Source organism: Crinia signifera, chromosome 8 (assembly GCF_055691185.1).
Source record: "Crinia signifera chromosome 8, ASM5569118v1, whole genome shotgun sequence".
NCBI classification, from domain to species: domain Eukaryota; kingdom Metazoa; phylum Chordata; class Amphibia; order Anura; family Myobatrachidae; genus Crinia; species Crinia signifera.
In genome coordinates, this window is record NC_139224.1 from 40,832,897 (window position 1) to 40,856,802 (window position 23,906).

At 41.4% G+C, this 23,906-nt stretch overlaps 1 protein-coding gene across 5 annotated transcripts in view; it reads left to right on the forward strand.

Annotated features, from left to right (window-relative positions):
• Nucleotides 1–23,906, forward strand: part of CACNA2D3 (calcium voltage-gated channel auxiliary subunit alpha2delta 3) — an 876,035-nt gene that overhangs the window by 427,254 nt on the left and 424,875 nt on the right. For all 5 annotated transcript variants that reach the window (XM_083156212.1, XM_083156214.1, XM_083156213.1 and 2 more), the window contains 3 exons: nt 1,741–1,815; nt 8,595–8,684; nt 12,700–12,813. In XM_083156212.1, coding sequence (XP_083012338.1) covers nt 1,741–1,815; nt 8,595–8,684; nt 12,700–12,813 — 279 coding nt within the window. The remainder of the gene's footprint in view (nt 1–1,740; nt 1,816–8,594; nt 8,685–12,699; nt 12,814–23,906) is intronic.

The following is a 23,906-nucleotide window of genomic DNA, read 5'->3' on the forward strand; positions in this document are numbered from 1 at the left end:
CATAAGTTCATTCTACCAGCTGTAAATGGACAATGGATTTGGAACGGGGAAGAGTGTTTTGAGTAAAAGAAATACTAACTTAGGCTAAATGTGAGACATTTCTTTAATGCTTACCAAAAACTTTAAAGTGCAATTGTCGTCTACAGTCAATGAAGGCAGCCATGTTTGTTGTTGACATCTGAACCTGTCTTCTCCTATATTGCTAGTAGCCATAGATACTGTATACTATACAAGCAATGTAAAGTGTATATATATATATATATATATATATATATACTGTATATATATATATATATATATATATATATATATATATATATATATATATATATATATATATATATACACACAAATATTACTGGTATTCTAGCTTGTTTAAAATGTTTTGGATTTTTTTCTGTACATACTGTAGGTAAATTACACATTGGAACATGAATTCCCAAAATTCTTTCAAAAAATGTTACTCCTAGGGGTGAATTTACTACAGCTTCTAAAAATTAAAAGAGGTGATGTAGCCCATAGCAACCAATCAGATTATGGGCCAGATGCACTAAGATTAAAAAGTGATAAAATGGAGAGTGATAAACAACCAACCAATCAGCTCCTGTCTGACATTTTTCAAACACAGTCTGTGACATGGTAGGTAGGGAGCTGATTGGCTGGCTGTTTATCACTCTTCATTTTATCACTTTTGAAGTTTAGAGCATCTGGCCACTAGTCTGTAATTTTCTTTAATGGTAAATTTACCCCTTAAAGTATTATGTATAAAGATGCATGTAAAATGCTTGTAAAGAAATCTTTCCCATGGAACTAGACAGTATGATCCTAGGTTTGATGAATATTATTTACTTAGACAGATAAGTCATGCACAATAACAAACAGTTAAAAGACAGCATGCATTGCTTCAACATTTCTCTACATACTGTATCAGCAATAAGATACTGTAGGTGACTATGGCCCTTTTTATCAATATTATTTTTACTACTGTTTATCATTTTCTAGTATGCAATATAGAAATGATAGACATAATGTGATTGGTTGTTATGGGCAACATTACCTCTTTCCTTTTAGAAGCTTTGGTAACTTTTCCCCCTATAATGATGACTAAAAGTTTTGTTAAAAACTGTTATGGTGGATTCCAAAAATATGTCTGCACAGTATATTTGTCAGATTGATAAAGTTGCACTTGTTTAAATTCTACCAGATACTTTGATACTAGTAATCCTCAGATTAGTAGCAGCCATTTTGCAAGGTGAATCCATGTTTCAGCTATCATTTTGCCACACACTTAAAGGGAGATTTACTAAAAACAGAAGTTCTATTTCAAATGGGATGTTGCTATGGGCAACAAATCAGATACTATCTATTATTTTCTAGGTGCTAAATAAATAAGAACTAGATTCTTATTGGTTGCCCATAGCAACATCCCATGTGAAAGAACTCTTATCTTAGTAAATTTCCCATTTATTATTATTAAATAAACATACTACATTCTCATTCTCAGCCCACAAAAAGTCTTTCCAATTTCATAATAGGTGACAAGACCGACCACATAAATAGTTTTTCTATGTTAAAAACCATTAGAATTTGTAGAAAAGTTCTATAGAATACAACATTAAACAGTATTGATAGTATTTACATTACTTCTAGAATATCCCTTAGATTATGATCTCGGGCCATTGCCAGCGTATATTTTCCTTGCACTTGTAATAGTCTTTGTTTTAATGTCTCTTTTCACAGTATAATGAAGAAATTCAATACGTAGAACCTTGTCTGAATGGAACATTAGTACAAGCCGACAGGAACAACAAAGAGGTAAGAGACTAATTGGGTATGAAAATTGAAAATACATTAATGTCTTTCAAAAAAAAAAAACCACACAAAAGAGCTGCCAGTAAAGTAAAATTGAAGCGAATGGCAGAAAAGTTTGCTGAAAAAACAAGTCAAATGGGAAAGTATATTGTAACTTGAAGTTTTAGTTGAACAATTTTGTATTACAATTTGTGGCAAGGTGATCCTAAAGGCCCCCATACATTGAGGTGATTTGGTTCGATTTCGGCCGATTGCGACCAATCGGCCCGTTAAATCGGACCAAATCGCCTCTTCCTGACATTCCGTCGGGTCCGATGCGCGGTCCCGTGCACATCAGACTGGACCAGGTGGTCGGACCGGCAGGCCGTCTGACCACCCGTTCTTCCAGGTGGCGAGGCGGGCGGGAAGCAGGGACGCATGCGATCCATCACAACGGATCTCATGTGTCCCTGCGGCTCGCACTCTGTCGGGTGTCCGTACACCTTAAGACTCTTCACCCTACATACATCTTTTCCCACACGAGTGGAGAGGAGTCCCAGATCACACAGAGGTCCTCATTCAGAATGATGTGGATGGAGCAGTGGCTTGTGCAATAAAGTGCCGATGTTCTGTACTTTGTGCATGCACTGAACCAAGTAGCATTGGGGGTAGCAAAAGAGAAAGCAAGCATGATAGTCCATAGTTTCATCCTCCTCATGATAACTCAAAAAAGCCTCTATGCCAGGGCTGGGCAACACCGGCCCTTCAGATATTGATGAACTACACATCCCAGCATGCCTTGCATCAGTTTCAGCATGGCCACATAGCAAAACTAATGCAAAGCATCCTGGGATGTGTAGTTCATTAACATCTGGAGGGCCGGTGTTGCCCAGCCCTGCTCTATGCACATGTTACATCTGCCCTACCTGCAGTGCCACATGGTTTTGCCCATTTTGAAAACAAATTTGTCCTGCGATCAAGGCTGAATTAGGCCCTCGATACCTAGAATTTGTATTTCACGAAATCAACATCTACCGGCATCCTCATAAGTGGTAAGCCCAGGTGACATTAAGGGGGAAATCTACTAAGAATACGAATATGACTCGGTAGTATTCTTATTCTTAATATAAATGAATACGACCGCCATCGGTCGTATTTCCCCCGAAATACTGTACGAATCGTAAATAGGGCAGATTTACTAGTCTGCCCTATTTACTGATTAGTATTTGGCCGATGGCGTATATACGGCCACTAAATACAAATACCAGTTGGCAGCCTGCACGGATCAGTCAGATCCATGCAGGCTGCAGTGAAAAAAAAAATTAATAAATAATTTTTAAAAATGGCGTGCCCCCCAAACAAGCCAAATAGGGGTTCCCTGTAATTTTTAAAACTCAAGGGCCGGTCCTGGTTCCCAAAATACAGGGAACAAAACAAGTAGGGGCCCCCAACATTTTGGCAACCAGCACCAGGCCCAACCAGCCAGCAGGGTAATACTACAGCCAGGGGAGACTTTTTATACAAGTCCCCTGGCCAAAGCATTACCCTCTAACCGGTCATCCCGGGCCGGGACCCTGGAGAAGTGGGGACCCCCAAAATAGTAACATAGTAATATAGTAATTTAGGTTGAAAAAAAGAGGTTAGTCCATCGAGTTCAACCTATCTAATTTTATATCAGACTAGCAAATAACTATAATATTCCATTTGTGTCCATTTTTTTTTTAACTCATTTACTGTGTTTGCTGTTACCACATTTCCTGGCAAAGCGTTCCAGAACTTAACCGCGCTCACGGTGAAGAAACCTCTTCTTAATTCCGTGTGAAATTTTGTCTCTTTAATTCTTAGTGCATGCCCATGCGTCCTAAGTACCGCCCTGTTACTGAATAAGTCATCTCCAAGCTCCTTGTGAATTCCCATCCTGTACTTGAACATAATAAGCATATCACCTGTAAGTCTACGTTTTTCAAGTGAATACATATTCAGCCTGGTTAGCCTACAATTATATTCTGTCGACTCTAGACCCCTTATTAATTTAGTTGCCCTTCTCTGAACCAATTCAAGTTCATTTATATATTTTTTAAGGTGAGGTGCCCAGAACTGGACACAGTAATCTAAATGAGGCCTTACCAACGATTTGTAAAGTGGTACTATCACACTGGCATCTCTTCATTCCATTCCACTTTTAATACATGCCAAGCTCCTGTTTGCCTTCGCCGCCGCACTTGAGCAGTGTGCACTATTACTCATTCTATCATTTACGAAAATGCCTAAATCCCTTTCCACTGCAGAGTTCCAATATTAACCTCATTTAATTTGTAAATAGCGTGGGTATTTTTGCTCCCGAAATGAATTACTTTGTATTTATCTACATTAAATTGCATTTTCCACCTTGCTGCCCACATTGCAAGAAGGGGTACCCCCCTCCAGAGTTACCCCTGCGTGGGCTGAAGCCCAGTACTGTCCCCGGTGCCCCTGTGCTGTGGGTACTGGGCTGATGTTTGTGTAAATAAATAAGAAGATTCTGACTGGTTGCCCATTCACATCCCATGTGAAATAGAAATTACATCTTAGTAAATTTCCCCAATGGGATAAACTCCCTCTTTAGATGTGACTTGGTCTACTGAAATATAGAATATAAAGGCTTTAAATGTATTTCAAATTCTGACACAGCTTAATGTACTGTATATAATACACTTGTGGAGGCTAATATTATGAGATTAATGGGTGTTAAACATATGGCTTCCCTTTAATGACGGCCATCTTTCATCGGTCTTTCCCTTAAGTTAGAGAATTCCGTAAGTGCCTAGTAGAAGGAGTGTTGATTTCTCCCGTAACAGAAAGCTTTGTAAGTCACATGATTCTTGCAGAAATACCTCAGCACTTTTCATCGTAGTTTAATACGTTTCATTACCCTGTACTTTTGATATATCCCTGAATACCATTGAAAATCACAGCTGTGAAAGTATTTTCAAAAGCAGCCAAATTGTCCATCGGTTTCTTCATCACGACCAGTTACCTACAGCATTCGCTGGCGTACAGTTACATTATACAGTGTTCTTGTTTATGTTAGATATACATGAATTGAAACTGGAGACTTCAATTGATCTTTACTTTGCCGGAACATCTATTTCAAAGAACAACAGAGAGCCAGACACAAAATTAATGAGGATGGTATCTTTGTAATATCAGAACTAGAAAACTTGTCATTAACTCATCATTTTCTCACTGTCGCCTACCAGCATCTGCTCGCTGTCGAGCCTGGGAGCAATATAAAACACGGGTTTATTAAAATTCACAGTGCGTGAAATCCGCATTGCACACAATTTTATACCTAAAACAAGTTTCAGCATTTTATTTGATATATTCCTACAGTGCACTGCACATTTCAATACTTCTCTTCCTGAGAGATATAATGAGGTGGGACATTACGTACCACATCTCTGTTGTGTATTAGTAGAACAGGAAATTGATATATATTTCTGAAACTACCGCATTTACCTGATGAACACCCTAGAGCCACATTGTATGGAATTGCATGGAACAATGGTACTTATGTAATATCTGGGCTCCCGGTTTTCTTATGAGACCGTGTCCCCTAGCGGGACTCGCTGCGCTCGTCACGCTTCGGGCACGGTGGCTCGCTGCGCTCGCCACACTATATAAAATCAACTCCATGCGTAGTTGGATAGTAGGGGTATGAAAAAATGGGGTGCATTTAACATGGGAGTCCAGATAATACATAAGTACCGGAACAATAAAGTTTTTTTTTCTCCACATCACCTTCGCATTCCATTTTGTATTTACCAAATTTACTTAGTGGTAGATGGAAAAACAAATCCGTTTCATTGGCTCAGCAGTAAAGGAGTCTGCTATTCATGTAACTCCATTTATCATGTAGATTTGCCTCCACTTGGGTTTTACCACTGTAGAAGCGACAAAACTGGTAAGCGAGACTGCACTGATCAACCTGATGCGTGACACTTGTACATCTGCGTGCTAATGAGTTTGAATCTGTATACGAAGCAATATGATGTAGTAGCTGCTGCTTCGTTTGAGAATTTTTACATTTTTTTGTGGTAAAAATCACAGCCCAGCATCTGTAGTACACTTTAAATGGTGTTTTGCTGCACTTACAGTGGCCCCTGAATCCCAGGTGGGCCCACACCGCACACACTACCCCATTTTTTAATACTAGATTTAGTGCTACCGTGTTGCACTGGGCGGCCAGGGGCTGCGGTCAGCAAAGAGGAGGAGGCCTGAACTTCGGAGGCTGCACACGGGCCGCCTCCTCTTTTAATGCGCTGCTGTATGTCTGTAATGTCAATAAGACACAAAAAGTTTTTTGGGACGGTCCTGCCCCCCCACCCAGGGCCGGCAGTGTCCCGCGGTGAAGGGTGGGTTGGGCAGTTGGGAGTCCCCCCCAGTCTGAAGGTAATAGATGTCTATTCAGAGACGCAGAGAATGAAGACTGGGGGCGTGGCCAGATGCCCTCATTTGTATAGGCCGCACCATCATTTGCATAGGCTATGCCCCCTTTTGGGCACACACATGGCTCCGCCACACAAGTGTCCCTCTTCTGCTGCTCTAGAAGTTGGGAGGTATGTGTGCGGCCCACACCCCCCAGGCTTCTCTGCCTCTCACATCGAGTGGCCTATTGAGAACACATCTTTTCTTATATTTATTGGGTATTCACTGAAAATACAATATCTTCTATGGTTTGCATTATCCATAAACACATCCGAAGCAGACAATTTAAAGAGATCAGTAATGACAAGAAACATAACTCGCAATTGAATCCAATTCTGATATAGGACATAGTCATTCTTCAAGTGACACTTTCCATTTGCTGTTCCTCAGTGCTCGGTTTTCTGTGCCATTGAATTGAATGACCTGCTTAACTATACAATAATTCTTTCTTGCATTAGAATTGCAGAAATATTCTTTGCTTAAAGAGCTTAACACTTTTTATGACTTCAATCCTTATTGAGATAAGCTAAGCCCGTGCTTGCCTTGCGGCTACTGGAGTATTGAGCGGCGTGAACCATGTTTAGTAGGTCAACATGAACGTTAAACTGCTCTAATTACTGCAGAATCCCAGCAGTTTATATGCATCGTGCAGCCACAACAAATGCCTCTAACGACTGTGTTTATAGGCTCTGTCTTTATGCTTCCATCAGTAACAATATGCTGTGCAAACTTGTGTAAACATGGCTTAAGCATGGAAGCTACGTGTACAGTACCACTGTCCCCAATGCAGATTAAATGGCACTTACTGTATAATTTACACCACACCTAGTTACCGGATATTTCTTTTAAATTCAATGAAATATCACAAATTACGTATCATACTGTCCTTTCTTGTTAGAATTATGGGCCTGATTCAGGTTGTCTGAAAACATCACAGCTTACCGTGCACCTGAGACGCCACCCACCTGGTCGAATACCCACCCCTATCCCACGACACCGCCGAATCCCTTTGGTACCATGCAAGGTGATGTGTACAAGAACACAACCCCTTGAATGCCTCAGCTGCAGGAGAAATCATTTGATGGCCGCTGACCATGATTTCTCCTGCCTTTGCAAATAGAAGTCAGTGAAAACTGACTTTTATTTACAAGCTCTACCATAAAGACGGGGTGGGCGGCTGTTGTGTCAGCCGCCCACACGTGGCAGTCATCGGCCCACCTGAGTATCCATGGGAATGCCCATATAACGCTGGGCTTTCCCATGGTCCAGCGCCAATCCCTGCTCCTGTCTGCACCCAGGCCCTCCCTCCCGGCAACGAACGAGTTTGTAACTCGCCAAAGCCGTTCATTGCCGTGGTCTGCACATACACACTTGTCGCAGACCCTCAAACATGGGAACAGGGCCGAATTCGCCCCGTTCCGAGTGAACTTGAATGAGGGCTTATGTAACATAGTAATTAAGGCTGAAAAAAGACGTTAGTCCATCAAGTTCAACCTATCTGACGTGTAACTACTGACCTGAGTAACTCATATCTATCAGATTCCCTTAGTGGCCAAAAATGCATTAATTAACAGTAGTTGCTGTAATCGCCCCCACCGGCAATGAGTTCCAGAATGTTACTGCTCTAATGACGAAGAATCCTCTTCTTAATTCAGTACGGAATTTATTTTCCTCGAGCCTCATTAGATGCCCGTGTGTCCTAAGTATGGGCCTGTTAGTGACCAATCATCTCCCAGTTCCATATGATTCCCAATCCTGTATTTGAACATACTATTCATATCACCTCTCAACCTCCGTTTCTCCAGTGAAAACATATTTAGCCTGGTTAGCCTATCTTTGTATTGTAGTAATTCAAGACCTTTTACTAGCTTAGTCGCCCTTCTCTGTACCTGTTCTTATAAATCCTTTGTCTCTCTAGTGCCAGTAGCATACCATGAAAATGTGTGGCAGCAACTAATTAATCAGCTCTTTAGAAATATAGATACAGTGGTTGCTCCTGCATTTGCAGATTACAGAACATTAATTTGTTTGCTTTTAACTCAATGTCAAATCCACAAGAGTGATAATTTTGGCGATCCAGCCAGGTGGCTGGAGCTCACATGGACTCATGAAGATATGAATATGTCTTCTTCCATCTGTCTTCCATGATGTCATCATGTCCAAATGATTGGATCTAAAACTTTCCAATCTTATTTGTAAACATGTTGTTTAATAGACGGCTAAATCTTTTGCATACATCTTTATTATTTTACAGTAATATTGAAATCATATTGTGCTTTTTTATAATCTCTTTTACATAGGATACTTATTAATTATGTTTTACACTTCTGTTTTAGCATTTCAGGGAACACTTAGATAAGCTCTCCGCCAAAGGGATTGGAATGTTGGATATTGCCTTGAACGAAGCCTTTGATTTGCTGAGTGAAGTAAGTATCTTATGTATAGCGCCTTTAAGTTATACTACAAAATGTCTATATTGTTTATAATGCCCCAGTGCTAGTGAGCCGTTGAGATGTTTAGAGAACATCTAAAGCAGTGGTATACAACATGCGGCCCCACAGCTAATGTGGAACTACACATCCCAGAATGCTGTTCAGGGCATTCTGGGATGTGTAGTCCCATAACAGCAGGAGGGGGGGGGTGTATGTTTGCATGGGTTTTCCTCTGTGTCCTCCAGTTTCCTCACATATTTGAAAACATAGTAGTATGCAGAATGGGTTTTGGCAAAAAAAAAGGTTTTCTTTTACTGTGTGGTGTGATAACGCCTAGATATGATTGATAACCCAAACTTATATATATTTACTTTATAACCTTTAAATATAACGGCAACGCTGAAATGATTGCACACCAACACAACCTTGTTATAAAATGTATGACAATGCTTTACTTGAAAAATAGCTTCATTACAGGTATTTGCAAATGCAGACTAACACAAGAAACATAAAATTGATTAGCTAATACTTAAACAGTAATTCTAAATCAAATCAAAATGGAAACCTTTCAAGGACAGTGATCAGCCATTAAACCTCCTTCATAGTTACCTCCAGCCCCCCGTGCATGCCTGTTCTTCCTCAACTGCCTTCATCTTCCTTCTCTAACTCTGATATTTAAACCTTAATCACATTAATTCAGAGGTTCCCAATCTTTTTTGATTCACGGCACCCTAGAGTATCAGATTTTTTTTCACGGCACCCCCAGGCCCCCAAATAAATAATTAGATTGAGATTATATGTGATTCTTAGGGTCAGTTATGTGGTAAAGGGCAGGATTTGCTTCTGTTTGTACACATTTTATGATTGACAGCCACCAGCACCGGTTTTGCTCATAAATAATTAACAATTAATCATTTGAATTGGTCCTGGACCACCAACCCAGGGCACCCCTGCATGTGTCCTGAGGCACCCCAGGGAGCCACGGCACACAGTTTGGGAATCACTGCATTAATTAATAAATTACTCATAAGCATTGAGTCCTATTGGCAAGCTCTGCCTTCAATCATGATGTCATATTTAACCCAACACCCAACTTCCTTGTTACTAGGCAAAGATTCATTGGCCTTGGGGTCTACGCATGTGTGGCCCTGTTCCCATAGTATTGATAAGTTAGTGGAGACTGGCTGTCTGCCCTTGCTCCATTATACTGTCAACATCACATTCTTAAGCTTCTAAAACCAAAAACAATTCCCTATAAGAAATCACTTTTACAGCACTTTTCTGTATCTTCAGCCATTTTATAATGTTATTATGCAAGTCATTGTTGACAAAATGGTTGCTGCTTCTAACAAACACCTGCTGCTTAGCCCAAAGGGTAGGCCTCATACGCCATGGCTAGTACCTTGTGCAACAAGCTAACGCCAGCAATAAATAACAATGTTCGAGAAAACAGAGTATAACAAAAGCATAGAATTATTGATGCGATATTTCTGTTTTAACAGGTGCTATCGAGAATATAGCATCTTGCTGTTTGAGAACAAAGTTAGTATATTCATGGATGAAGGGAGAGCAGGCTTGCAGCACACCTCCCCCTCTCAGCAACAGCCTATGGAGTGCCATGGTAGTCCTGTGGGCGTGTCGCTAAAGTTCAGTGCTATTCTGAAGGAAACCTATTTCATACAGATCTCTTGTACCCAGCAAGTGCCATTGCTAATGGCGGCTGTGGACAGGAAATCAATGGACGTGGTGGGTTCCTGCGTTAAGCCATATGGATCCTTACACAAGCCTTATGGAATCTCACATTAGCATAAGAAAGTGGATAATGCTGCCATGGTATCATGCAATTCCAGACACTTTGTGTCCAACACAGAATCAGCCACATTGTTGTGAGCATATATAACGACAGAGGGACAAAGTGTACAAAACACACTCTGACAGTATCCACTCTCGCTCAATGTATACTCCGCCCACAATCTTGACAGATTTCTCAGTACACTGGTTCTTTCTCTTCCTCAGCTTAGCTTGTCCTATTTTTCAGCCCTGCCACAGACTGACCCCTGTTTGCAACTTTGGTGACAGCGTCCCTGTCATTCAATACTTACTGTACCTGTCTGAACACGCTGCAGAAATCTGCACATGCGCATTAGACCGATTACTGGAGATCAAACCATGAGCGGTAGGCTCTGCTCGGTAAATGCACCGGCGAGAGAGAGAGGAGGGGCTAGCACAGAGGCTGCACACGGATCCCCTCCTTTCCTAGTCCGCCCTTGACTGTGCTGTGGAAAGTTGTGTTCTATAATGATGATAACAGCAACTGATGCCATTACTGGCGGGATTACAGATTGCTGCATCCTCCGCCAGGACAGGAAATGTCCCCCTCTGCTTATTTATTACAGTTTACACAAGATGATCAATAAGTTGCTAAGATGTATTGCAGCCAAGGAAATAATCAAGCTCTTGCAGCTAAGAATGATTTTTAAAGTCACTGGTAAATAATGACATAATCATTCCCATATAATATTAGTCCATATGATTAATTTTGATATGCAACTCTATGAGATCGGCTCATGCTATGTATTTTGACACATTATTGTGTTTTTAAAGTAATGTAGAATGACATCATTAAAAACGAATTCCACAAGCTTTCTTACACTAAAATAATGAGTGTTATTATTGCACGGAGCTGTCAATTGTACTAATCAGATGTCACAGCAATATTTCTGCAAAACAGCTTCTAATGCTATTAATCAACAATTAAGTTTGGATGAATACCACCTCGGTAATTATCCCCTTTTTCAGTTGTAATATTTCAGCTCCTGTTTGTTGACACTAATATATGCTAACTTCTATAAATATATAGTTTTTCCATCTGGAATGTATTCTTTATACACTATATTAGACAATCCATCAACATAAACCTGTTCAATTGAACTCATGTTCCCTTTAATAAAGAACAACAACAATTTTAAAGGGTTCCTTTTGTGTGACTAAAGTCTTTATGTACAGCAATTTCAATTTAATCAATTAGATAAAATCGTGCTACCTTTCCATTGAATTAAAAACACAAATCACGCACAAGCTCGTGTCAGGAGTCTTTAAATTAGCTTCACGCAAATAGCTGAACATCTTAAAAAATGTATTATGTTTGAATATAAAAAAATGAAACAAACTTGTCAGGGATATTGAAGGATAACAACTCAAATCCACCTGCTATTCTGCTAAATTATTCATTGTGGGCCAGATGCACTATCATGTCACAGACTTTGTTTGAAAAATGTCAGGCAGGAACTGATTGGCTGGCTGTTTTGCACTCTCCATTTTATCACTTTTGAAGCTTAGTGCATCTGGCTCTCTAGCTGCTGTGCCGGGAAGTTAGGAGATATGCCAGGTATATTCTCTGTCATCTGGTTGGGGGAATCAAGAAATTAAACTTCTAAGACAGTCTGTTTCATCAAACTGGTTTAGTCCTAGTTGTACCAGCTTCTTGCTGGATACCAAACACACATTTCTGGTTTAGTCCTACCTTATATTCCGTTCAACAGATGTAAATCTTCAATAAATGATTGCTCCTTTTTGCATGTCTTTATTCAGTGTTATTTGGCCCAGTAGAATTCCTAAAAGTCATGACATTTCATAGCAGAGGCGGCCATTTTGTGAGCAGTACAGTCATGTGACATCCCTGAGGTAAATTCTCTCATGACTCAGTAATATAACTAGTAGTTTCTAGTTGACCAACAATCTTTAGTCTATTGACTATTGGTTCAGCTCACAAAAGGGTTGTATTGTGGTGATGAATGCAACTTTAAGTCTTCCTAATGAAGTGATGATGATACTTATGTTGGAACATTGCAACAGCTGCCTGCTACATATTACTTGAAAGGCTGCACTTGGGGACAATAGGTGGCGCTGTGACTTAAGTGACAACTAGTGACATTCCATATCTCTTGTTATATCAGTCAAATTCGAACAAGATGGTTAAAACTCACATCATTATTTTATCTCTTTGCAGTTTAATCACACGGGAGAAGGAAGTATCTGCAGTCAAGCAATAATGCTAATTGCTGATGGGGCTGTGGACACCTACAATACTATATTTGAGAAGTACAACTGGCCTGACAAAAAAGTGAGTTAAGTGGGGTTGACAGTGACAGGAACAGCATTTTGGGTTCCGAATGATGAGTGTCTAACATTATATGACCCCCATTTATGCTTTTATACAGTAACTACTGATGAATGTACAATACGATATCAAAATTCTCATAAATGTATTAGGTGACCAAATGCACTTTATAATGCTTATATAAATGTTATACTGCTGGCTCCCCCATCAATATATTTGCTGTAATTTTTAAACTCAATTGTTGGTAAACACACCCAGTGTGATAATATTAGGGTTGAAACAGTGGCATCATTTGGGGATGCAGTGGTGAGGGCCATACCAACTCTTCACCTGCCGGAGGGTGACACCCAGTGTCTGATTAACCAATAGGCTGATTAGATTGCAGCCTAGGGTGCCAGGACTGGGGGGGGGGCACCTTGAAGGTGACAGTTGAGGAATAAAATGAAGGCCTAATTTATTCTATGCTTGTTAGCTATAAGCCGTCCTGATGTACTGTGGCGGGGGGGGGGGGGGGGGTAAAGTTCTTAAGGTGACTACCAGATGTCTGTGCTAATGTAACTTACTGACGGAACCATTACAGTATGCCACAAGCATTAGATCCTACATGCCAGTGGTATAACCTTCATTACATGCACATTGGCAGTATGACTGGTGAGTCCTTGATACACGTGTGTTTAGCAGGATTACAAGGAGAGCTACATGTATATTAGCCTAGGGCTACCAACCCTGGTCCTCAAGTACCCCCAACAATGCACGTTTTCCAGGTCTCCACACAGAATCCCAAGTGACATAATTAGCTCCACCTGTGGATCTTTTAAAATGTGCCTGAATAATGAGGGCACCTGCCGAGTGACCTGGAAAACATGCACTGTTGGTGGTACTTGAGGACCAGGGTTGGAAACCACTGGCCTACACTGTCACCAGGGGCCAGTCTGCATCTTTCAAACCGCTGGAGTGATAAAAAATGGGCATAGGGCCATGAGACTTCTCCCCTCTCAGCGAGGAAATGTAAATCATTTTTCAATAGTTGTCTTTAAATATTTTATTGTTGGATTGATCAGTGCTAATCTAACTGCTTGATTGACCTTTAGCTCCATACACACTATGTGGTCAATATCAGAGGACCTGGCGGTTTGCTAAAATTGACAAGTGCATGCACAATTGCCAGTGCTGGCGGGGAAAGAGACAGCAGGGAAAGGGGGCAGTGAGGGCCGGGATCATTTTGTCTACAGCATGATGTTCGACAGTCGTTAGGTCGACACCATTAGGTCGACATGAGTCTAGGTTGACATGGGAAAAGGTAGACGTGGTTCTAGGTCGAAAGGTCATTAGTTCGACAGGTCATTAGTTCGACGGTGTCTAGGTCGACAGTCAAAAAGGTCTACATGTGTCAACCTAATAACTGTCGACCAGCATGCTGTAGACCAAATGACCGCATCCCTTCGGGCCATGCTGCATTTTGTACATGCACAGATGACGTGGCGGGTCTTCAACGACTCACAGAAGTACTGTATGCATTGTGAGTTATTGGAGGCACACACACTGGGAAACATAACAAACTATATATAGCTCAGAAGTGCGCACAGGTTATCTCTTAATTTCTGTTTCCTCCTTCTTGATGATTTGTTTTTTATAACACTATAAGGTGATGGTGTCGGATCAACCTGTCTGTATTATGATTGGCTGTCCCATAAATTATTTCAATCAGGTTTTCTGGTAAAGCCTATAGAAAAATAGATGAGATGAGCCAATATAATGTGGGTGAGGTTACAGAGAATAGATGGAAAGCATCTCTTTATCTTCAGAAGTAGAGTTGTAGATATAGGAAGCAGGGATAAGGGAGGAGAAGTGGTCCATGACAACCAATCGGCTGCTCTGTATAATTTTGTATTATGCAAATTATAGATATTATTTCAGTGATGATTGGATGCCATGTACAACTTCTCCTCCCTCATCACTGCTTCATACACCTGCCCCACAGTACAGTATAGTATATGTAATTAAGCACATTCAGTTTACAAACAGGGCTTCATTGGTGGACAGCCCTTAATTCTACAAAGAGTAGCAGCCAGTAAAAACAGATTTAATGGCTTGTGCCGCAGGTGGTGAGATTTTTATTAAAACATAATTATGCCTTGTTTTTCCATTCATTGTTTCTGCCATTTCATTATAATCATTTTTGGAGACGTGAAGTTCCAGCACTTGACTGATACCACTGTTAAAACTTTTGAAGTTATAGACGGGTCAGTGAAATCATCCTTAACACTGGGAGTGGAAGAACAACTTCGGATTACATTGTGTGTGAAGCATGATTAAAGAACATCAAACGCAGTGACAGGGATAATTGGTGTAAGATGACAAAACACAGTCATACAATTGTCTCTGTTCTCTACTTTCTAACAAAACTCCACATACACTCCCCGCACATCATTACCTCTTGTGCTAGTTTAGAAAACACTTTCAAGGGGTTTGTTGAATCTATGACTAAAATGTGCTCTGATAGTACATGGCACAATATTTGCAGTAGTTTATTGGTTATCATGAAGCCACTCCTCTGTCAAGTATAATGATTCAAATGGTCTCAACTTTATTATTGATTCACAAAGGACAATTCTGTTTAGAGCACCCTATGCTCCAAGCTTCTTATTTTTTTTAAAACCATTCTAACAAATGCACTTCTGATCAGAATACATATAGTTTACATCAGTATCGGCCGAGTTCAATGGAATCAATGCATGTATTATTTTTCTTAACTCTATAATCATTAGAAGTGATCAGAAGTGCCTGAAAACTGTGTTGTGGTCCTAAGCCTCAGGCCCCCCATACACTGCGCCGATTCGGGTCGATTTAGATGAATCGGCTGTCAAATTGGACCAAATGGGGTCAGTTTGATGGCCCCTGAGGTCCAGTGCGCGTTCCCGTGAGCATCGGACCTGAGTCAGTGGTCAGACATGCTGGCCCTCCGACCACCTGACCTGGGACCTCCCTCCCGGCGACGAGCCGGGCAGGGAGCAGGGTTGCATGTGATCCATTACGACAAATTGTGATGGATTGCATGCACTGCAGGTGGGGCAGATGTAACATGTGCAGAGAGAGTTAGATTTGGGGGGAGTTATTTTGTTTCTGTGCCGGGTAAATACTGGCTGCTTTATTTTAAACGGCAATTTAGAATTCAGTTTTAACACCCCCCCCCCCCTCCCTCACCCAAATCTCTAACTCTCTCTGCAAGTTACATCTGCCCCATCTGCAGTGCAGCATGGTTTTGCCCATTAGAGAAAGATTTTGCTTTCGCGATCCATGCAAGGTCCTAAATGCTGAAACAGGCGGCAGGAAAGGTATGTAGCATGCATGCGTGTGGGCGGGATGAACAAGCCGCTTGGCAATAATTGAAGACTTACTTTCTGAAAGAAAACAGTTTTCCCAGCATCACAGAAATCAAGGTCTTTACAGTTGGACGATTATATATTATTTTATATAATTGGCTACTGTAGCGATTACCATTGTGGATCAAATTGTCCGTGTCAAAGCAGCCTTACCCATGTAGTTTGTCCTAACAAAATCTTCAGAATTCTTCATGTTAGTTCAGGGGAGACATAGAAGGAAATAGATTTTTACTCTAAAACATGAAGTCAATCTGCCCAGGGAACCTTATTTCTGTGAATATTTCTATTAATAGCATTGACCACATTTGGATGCCCCCATACACCTTCTTGCCTGCCTCTCCTTGCTGTAATGTCAGGTCAGGAGCATGCTGTTTGTATGAATGCAGCTGCGACAGCAAGTTACACAACGGCAAACAGTCTGACCGGTGATTCAGCACTACAAACAGAGCTTTATACACATACACACGGTGTATTTTTAAAACTATAATATTGGCCCTTATTCTGGTTCCCTCGCAAAGACAAATTCCTTCTCAAATGGACAAAACCATGTGCACTGCAGGGGGGGGGGGGCAGATGTAACATGTGCAGAGAGAATTAGATTTGGGTGAATTATTTTGTTTCTGTGTAGGGTAAATACTGATGCTTTATTTTGACACTGCAATATAGATCTCACTTTGAAATAAATCCCCACCCAAATCTAATTCTCTCTGCACAAGGTACATCTGCCCCACCGACAGTGCACATGGTTTTGGCCATTTGAGAAGGAATTTGCCTTTGCTGGTGAACCAGAATAAGGGCCATTGTCCAAAATTGGAAATAATTCAGAAAAACTGAACCACAGCAGGAGTGATCTGTTTGTGTGAAGGAAGATAAAACTCTGTACCATACAACATAATAGATGAAATGATTGTTTTACATGAACACAATTGCCTCACAAATGTGTTATCATTGTTCGCTACATCCAGGGACTAATCACCGGTCCACAGAGATAGAGGATGCGTAGTTCAAAGACTGTACAGCTTTCCTGCTGCCTTGGAACCGAAGGCTTGTTTAGGTATCTTGTTAGTTTTAACATTTTACAAATAATCTTTTAATACAGTTTTTCGCTCAGGTATCATGTATCCTGATTTTTTATTTTTTGACTATTAAGGAACATTTGGGATTCTTAGAACTTTGTTTCCAGGATCATATTGAAACATTGTTTTTCTCTGTAGATAATAAAAGCTTTAAGTCACACGAACATCTTTTAAACCGAAGCGAATGATGCCCAGATTTGGCAGCAGTTTGTATTGCGGATTTCTGTCAGTGTTTGCAGCTTTTTTGTTTTTGTGGTTTGTATTTTTTGGGAAGAGAAAAAAAAAAAGAATCTTGGCACACGTTAAAGGGCCTTGAGTCTGCACTCCAGTGTTTATACTAAATGATAATCTTCAGTAGCATTGAAAACAGAGACCGCATGCTATAATTATAATAGACAATCCTGCAACCAGACAAAGCTTCGCTCTGTTATAACGAGAGATGTGCAGAGACCACTGTGTTTTGGTTTCGTTCTACATCATTGTCGTGTTTTACTTTTGGTTTTACAAAAATCACACTTAAGTGTTTTGGATTTCTATAATATCGATAAAACCAACTAAAATAATTGAACTTGTTTTTATTCCTATAGTATTAACATCAACAACATGAATTTCCAAAACTTTTGTTCACTCTATCATACACTATCATGTAGGGATGCCCATCGATCATCGATGATTCAAAATCATTGATGGTTTATGGCCAATGTTGAATACTTTTGCCATCAATGGCGGAGAACCAGGTGGTTTCCCTCCATCAATTATGTTTTGCTTCTTTTTTTTTGGGATGACCATGGATAGGTAAAATTATCGATGGTTATCCATCACATAGTTTATTACTATAGATGGCTGGTTGCAGTATCTGCACCGATGGCCATCCCTACTATCATGATTTAAATGGCATCTTAAATAAAAGGCAGGGACTTATATGCAATCCAGAATGTCAAATTGGGTAAATTTGTTTTCCAAACTCAAGTGAAGACCCTACTTACTGTAGGACTCTGCCCGCTGTGATCACCAAAAGGGATCTGAGCCAAGAATCTGTTCTATGCAGATCCCTAAAGTTTTTCTGTTCTCAACAAAACCAAACTCTAGTAATACAGGTTGAGTCTCCCTTATCCGTATATACCTAAACCAAAATATTCAGAAACCATGGTTTTTCAGAGTATTTCGGGGGGGATACCGCATCAGTATACTGACCGCCGTTATCCTGACTGCATCCCCCTAGTTAGTCCAGTGACGGTGATTCCATATTCCCATATAAGTGAGGGCATGGCTGTTGAATACGACATTCTCTTTGAGAATGCAAAAGAACTCTTTCCTCTAATCTCATGCCATAGTGATTTTTCCCCCCTTCGCAGATAAAAGTCACTCTAAACCAGTCATGTCCAAACTATGGCCCTCCAGCTGTTGTGAAACTACAAGTCCAATCATGCCTTGCCACAGTTTTGCTGTTAGGGAATGCTAAAACTATGGCAAGGCATGCTGGGATGCGTAGTTTCACAACAGCTGGAGGGCCACAGTTTGGAACATACCTGCTCTAAACTGACTTTTATCCTGGCCGGAGATGGACGAATTTGAGGCAGACGCTCATGTCATGTGCCGTCAGCCGGCCCACCCCATGCAGAGACCAATGCGCCTGCTACTAGGAATTTTGGGGTCCAGGACTGATATCCAGTCCCCCCCCCCCTCCCTCCTCACTTCACTTCCCACCCCTGGCTCCTGCACTCCCATCTCCTCTTCTGCTGTGCTGCCTGCACTGCGCTCAGTGCACTGAATGAAGCAGGTCCCGGAGCACAGGCTTCTTCAACTCAGGATGCCGGCAGCCAATTAAATGCAGCACCAGCTGGTGAGCCAAGCGGAGGTCGGCAGCACAGCAGAGGCAGTCGAGGGGGGGAAGTGCGGTGGGCAAAATAAGCTGCCAACGCCCTTCCATCTCTCTCAGGGCCTGGTACAGCTGTACCCACAGCACCCCCTAATGGCAGCCCTGCCCAGCATTTCTATGCGCTTATCCATAAAAGCTGGGAGCGTTCCCTTTGCTTCCTCTCCTGGCCCGCCCCCTACCCTCCCCTCACTGAACAAACACCTTGGCGAGTGTGAAACTCACCAATGGTGTTCTCACAGTGGGTTTGCACATGCGTATATTCACACATGCTCATACGCAGACCCCCACCATCGGCCGGGGGCCCAAATTCGGCCTGCTAGGAGCGGGTCTGAATCACCCTCTTTGTTTGGTAGAATACTTTTGGATCACACTATGGCCACATTATTAGTTGTTATACTGTATAACTCATACTGCACACTGTGTATGAAATAATCATTTCTTCCACACCCGTTGTTAATGCTAGAAAGACTTGATATGTAATGAAAGACGAATAACTCGTCATTCAAGGGGGGGCGTGACGGAGGCTCCACAACGGGGAGAGGAAGCAGGAAGCAGGACGGAAGCTAACCTTGCACACGTGCACGCAGGACGCACCAGACCCAGAGGGTGAGCCGCAACCTCCACGGGAGATAGTACGCTAGACAGTTCACCACCCTGTGTAGCAGATAGCGGACCATCTGTGCCAGGACTGGCGCCGCTGCCGAGACGAGTGAGGTGCCTGGCCGGAGCGAGTGGAGAGGTCGGAGCCGCCCGTGGACTGGGAGGCGGGAGCCGACTCGCCAAAGTGACCGGGCGTACAGCAGCACAGCAGCAGCCGGCTGAGACAATAGCCGGAGGCGGAGGAGACAGCCCGGCGCTGAGACGCAGACGGAAGCAGCAGCACGGGAGGGACAGAGAGCCTCTCAAAACCCCTCAGGCTGATAGACACAGTGGGCCGTGGTGATCATCCCGCACAGACCCACGGGCACCTGGAGGTGACCCGTAAGAAGTGTACAACAAGAAGACGGGTGAGAAAACCTTTAATAATTTGCTTTGAAAAAAGGACATGGTAAAACTTGTAAATCCTGTATGACCGCACTAAAATAGGATAGTCCTGCTCCGTGCCTCTTCCCTTTTCCAATGATAACCAGGAGAAACAAGGGTGTGATCTCCTGTCAGAAACGTATAATGATATAACACAGAAGATGTGGCGCCTCCACCCTCTCTAAAAATATTTAAAAAATCCTCTCTTGTTTACCTCCTGCAGGAGTCTCTTGCTGCTCCCTGGCATAACCACTTACCAGAACCCTATCAATAATGCCAACAAAAAAAGCAAAACCAGCGACTAACACACCAGCGAGCATATTTAAATTAGCTCAAACCCCCCCAAGTAATGTGAAAGGGAGACCTTCCATATCCCCAATAATGCAAAAGAAGGCGCCCCAAAAAGGGATTGACACCACCTTACCTCCAGAAGAGGAAACCCTAGATGAGCCTATCACTCTGCGAAAAATGGCACAATTGATGGCAGATCTTAAAAATGATCTCTCAGTGGAGATTAAAACACAATTTCAAGCCATAACAAAAGAAGTAGTAGCCTTGGGGGAAAGGACTGACCAAACGGAGAGAAGGCTAGAAACAATCATTGAGGCCTATAATAACTTAAAAATAGCCCATGAAAGTGTTCAAGAAGAAGTTTCTTCTTTAAAAGATAAATTAACAAGTATGGAAGACCAAGCAAGGAGAAACAACTTAAAAATCAGGGGAGTTCCTGAGAAAATCCCTGATGCTAAATTAAACCAATATGCCTCTGAGCTGTTTCAAAAAATGCTCCCAGAAATATCAAAAGAACATTTGATTATTGATAGGATTCACAGATTACCAAAACCCAAATCAGTACAAGCCGACTTGCCTCGAGATGTGATCCTAAAACTCCATTACTATCATATTAAGGAGCAAATTCTGTTCGCCTCCAGAGACGAGGAGAAAAACTCAGAGGCACTAGGTAACCTCCAGATATATGGCGATTTATCAGCCGCAACCTTGGCAAATAGAAGAGCCTTTTCCAAAATAACTATGATACTAAGACAGGCCAAAATTAAGTACAAATGGGGGTTCCCGGTGAGGCTCATAGTCTCACACAGAGACACAGTAAAAATATGGAGAACGGAACAAGAAGCAAGAGAGGGTCTAAATCAATGGAACCTACAATCCACCACAGAGGAAGGTGCAAAATTGACAGTCCTACAGCAAGACTGGACTCCAGTCACGGTTACATGATGAAGTAGAGCCACGGAACCGGTCCCCTATGTCCCCCTTTTTTTTTTTTTTTTTTCTCTCCCTCTCCGCCTTCGGGCCGTCCGTGTCTCCTCGCCCTTCCAAATCTTGCCCTTGCATTGGACTTAGTCTGTTGGCATCATTTCAAAGGACTGAACTGGTTGGTTGGGGGGGGGGGGTGGGGGGGCGGGGGGGGGGGAGGTGGGAGGTGGGAGGTGGGGGCTGGGACGAGTGGGGGGGTGGGGGGTGGGGGGCACTACTATCATTGTGATGCAGTGTTTTTTTTCTCTTTTTTTTTTTTGCCTATATAGTTAGATATAAGACATTAGCAAGTAAGTTTTGGAGCAGGAAACAAGGAAACATAGGATAACTAACCAAGCTAAGCTAGCCGTGGTTCCACGGAGATTCTTCCTTTTTCCTCGTGTTCCCCTGTTTTTTTTTTTTTTCCTCTACAGAATAAGAACACAGTTATACTTTTTCAAACTATGTAAATTAAGTAACACGAACTTAAGTAGAAGTAGAAGTATTAGGAAATTATGATATCACACCAACTCGTTTACACGCACTATCACGTAAACGCTTGGATAAAATATTAAGGTAGACATAAATACTGACAAGATCAGTACGTACACAGCGTAGATAAAAGTTTAATGCACCTAAGATGAAGAAAAAGATAAGGGAGGAAGAAAGAGGGAAAAAATAAAAGGAAGGGAAAGGGAAGAAAAAGGTCCAGGTCAGGACATATATTATAAACACAGTACTTCTTTCTCATTTTCTCTCACTGACACCTTTTCCCCTTCACCTTGTTTAGACTCCCAATCCCCTTTTTTTTTTTTTTCTTTTTTTTTTTTTTTTTTTCTCATCCCCTTCTGTCCCGGCCATTGCAATAGTGGTGAAAGGGTAACAGTAGCATTAGGAAGGGTAAAAGTAGCGTTGATAGCAGTGGGGGTGGTGGGGGGTGGGGAGGGAGGGGGAGGAAGGGGGAAATCCGGTTCAAAGATTAGGGGAACCTTAGTATTATTAAGTATTGCACACTCCCCGCAGGTGATGGAGATGGGGGACATAAGAATAAGCAAATAGAGAGGGGTAAGGTAAAGTCGCTACCCCCCAATAAACGACATGCAACTCACCTGGATAGGAGAGTTCTTTGGTACTCAGTATAGTACACTTAATGTTTTATGTAGGGTTGTGGGTTTATATGTGTATGTTGTATGTATTACATGTAATGACAAGAGAATTTTTGACCTTTCTGTGATATTAGAGTACCGTAAAAATGTGCTATACCACAGTGCGAAATTGATGTTATTATGGGTAAAATAGTCAAATTGATGTCCTTAAATGTTAAAGGCCTAAATTCGCCGCAAAAAAGGAATAGAATTTTGAAATTGTTGGATGATCAAAGGGTGGAAATAGCAGCATTGCAGGAGACACATTTTTCAAAGGTATCACAACCGAATTTAAGTAACCATAGATACACAAAGGTATATTGCGCCAGTGCGCTAAGGAAAAAGGCAGGAGTGGCCATCCTTATACAAAAGGATCTCAGCTTTGAAATAGAGTCACAAGAAATAGATAAGGAAGGGAGATATGTAATAATAAAAGGCCAAATTGATAATAAAAAAATCACCATAGCCTCAGTATACGCTCCCAACACCTCCCAAATCACCTTCATAAAAACCTTCTGGAGGAAATTCAATGCGATAGCAGAGGGAACAAAATTTGTACTGGGTGATTTTAATATGATAAGAGACCCAAAATTAGATAAATCAGACCTCCAAAAATTGAAGTCTGCAAATGAAGTTAAGAGAAAGGCAGAAGAATTCAATGAGGTCCTGCACAAAGCTGAAATGTATGATACCTGGCGGGTCTTAAATCCGACCACCAGGGATTATACTTTCTATTCATCAGTACATAAAACATACTCAAGAATAGATTTTGTATTTACAGACAGGATTACCCTCCAGAATATAAGTAAAGCAGAAATCCTACCTGCCTCTTGCTCGGACCATGCACCAGTAGTGATTGGCTGGTCACAAAAAGCCGCTACCTTGACCCCTAGAATCTGGAGATGTCCCAACACTCCCTTTTCCGTACCAGAAATTAAAAAAGAATTAAAGGAAGCAATAGACGAATTTTTGTCCTATAATAACGCACAACAGACCAATGCAATAAATCTATGGTGTACACTAAAAGCAGTGATTCGGGGGAAAATCATACAAATCAGTTCTAGATTAAAAAAACAGCAATTACAACAGACTACAGAGTTAGAAGATAGAATTAAAATATTTGAAGAGTTACATAAAAAGTTTCCCACTAATGAACAAACCCTTAAAGACCTCCGTAAAGCAAGGGATGAATTAGAAACATTAAATATAAAACAAATAAATGTCCAACTTGAGAGATTTAAACAAAAATTTCATGGTGAAGCTAACAAAGCCACGAGGTTTATGGCCAGGAAAATTAAAGGTACTAGAATTAAAAATGCAGTAAAAGCCCTATATA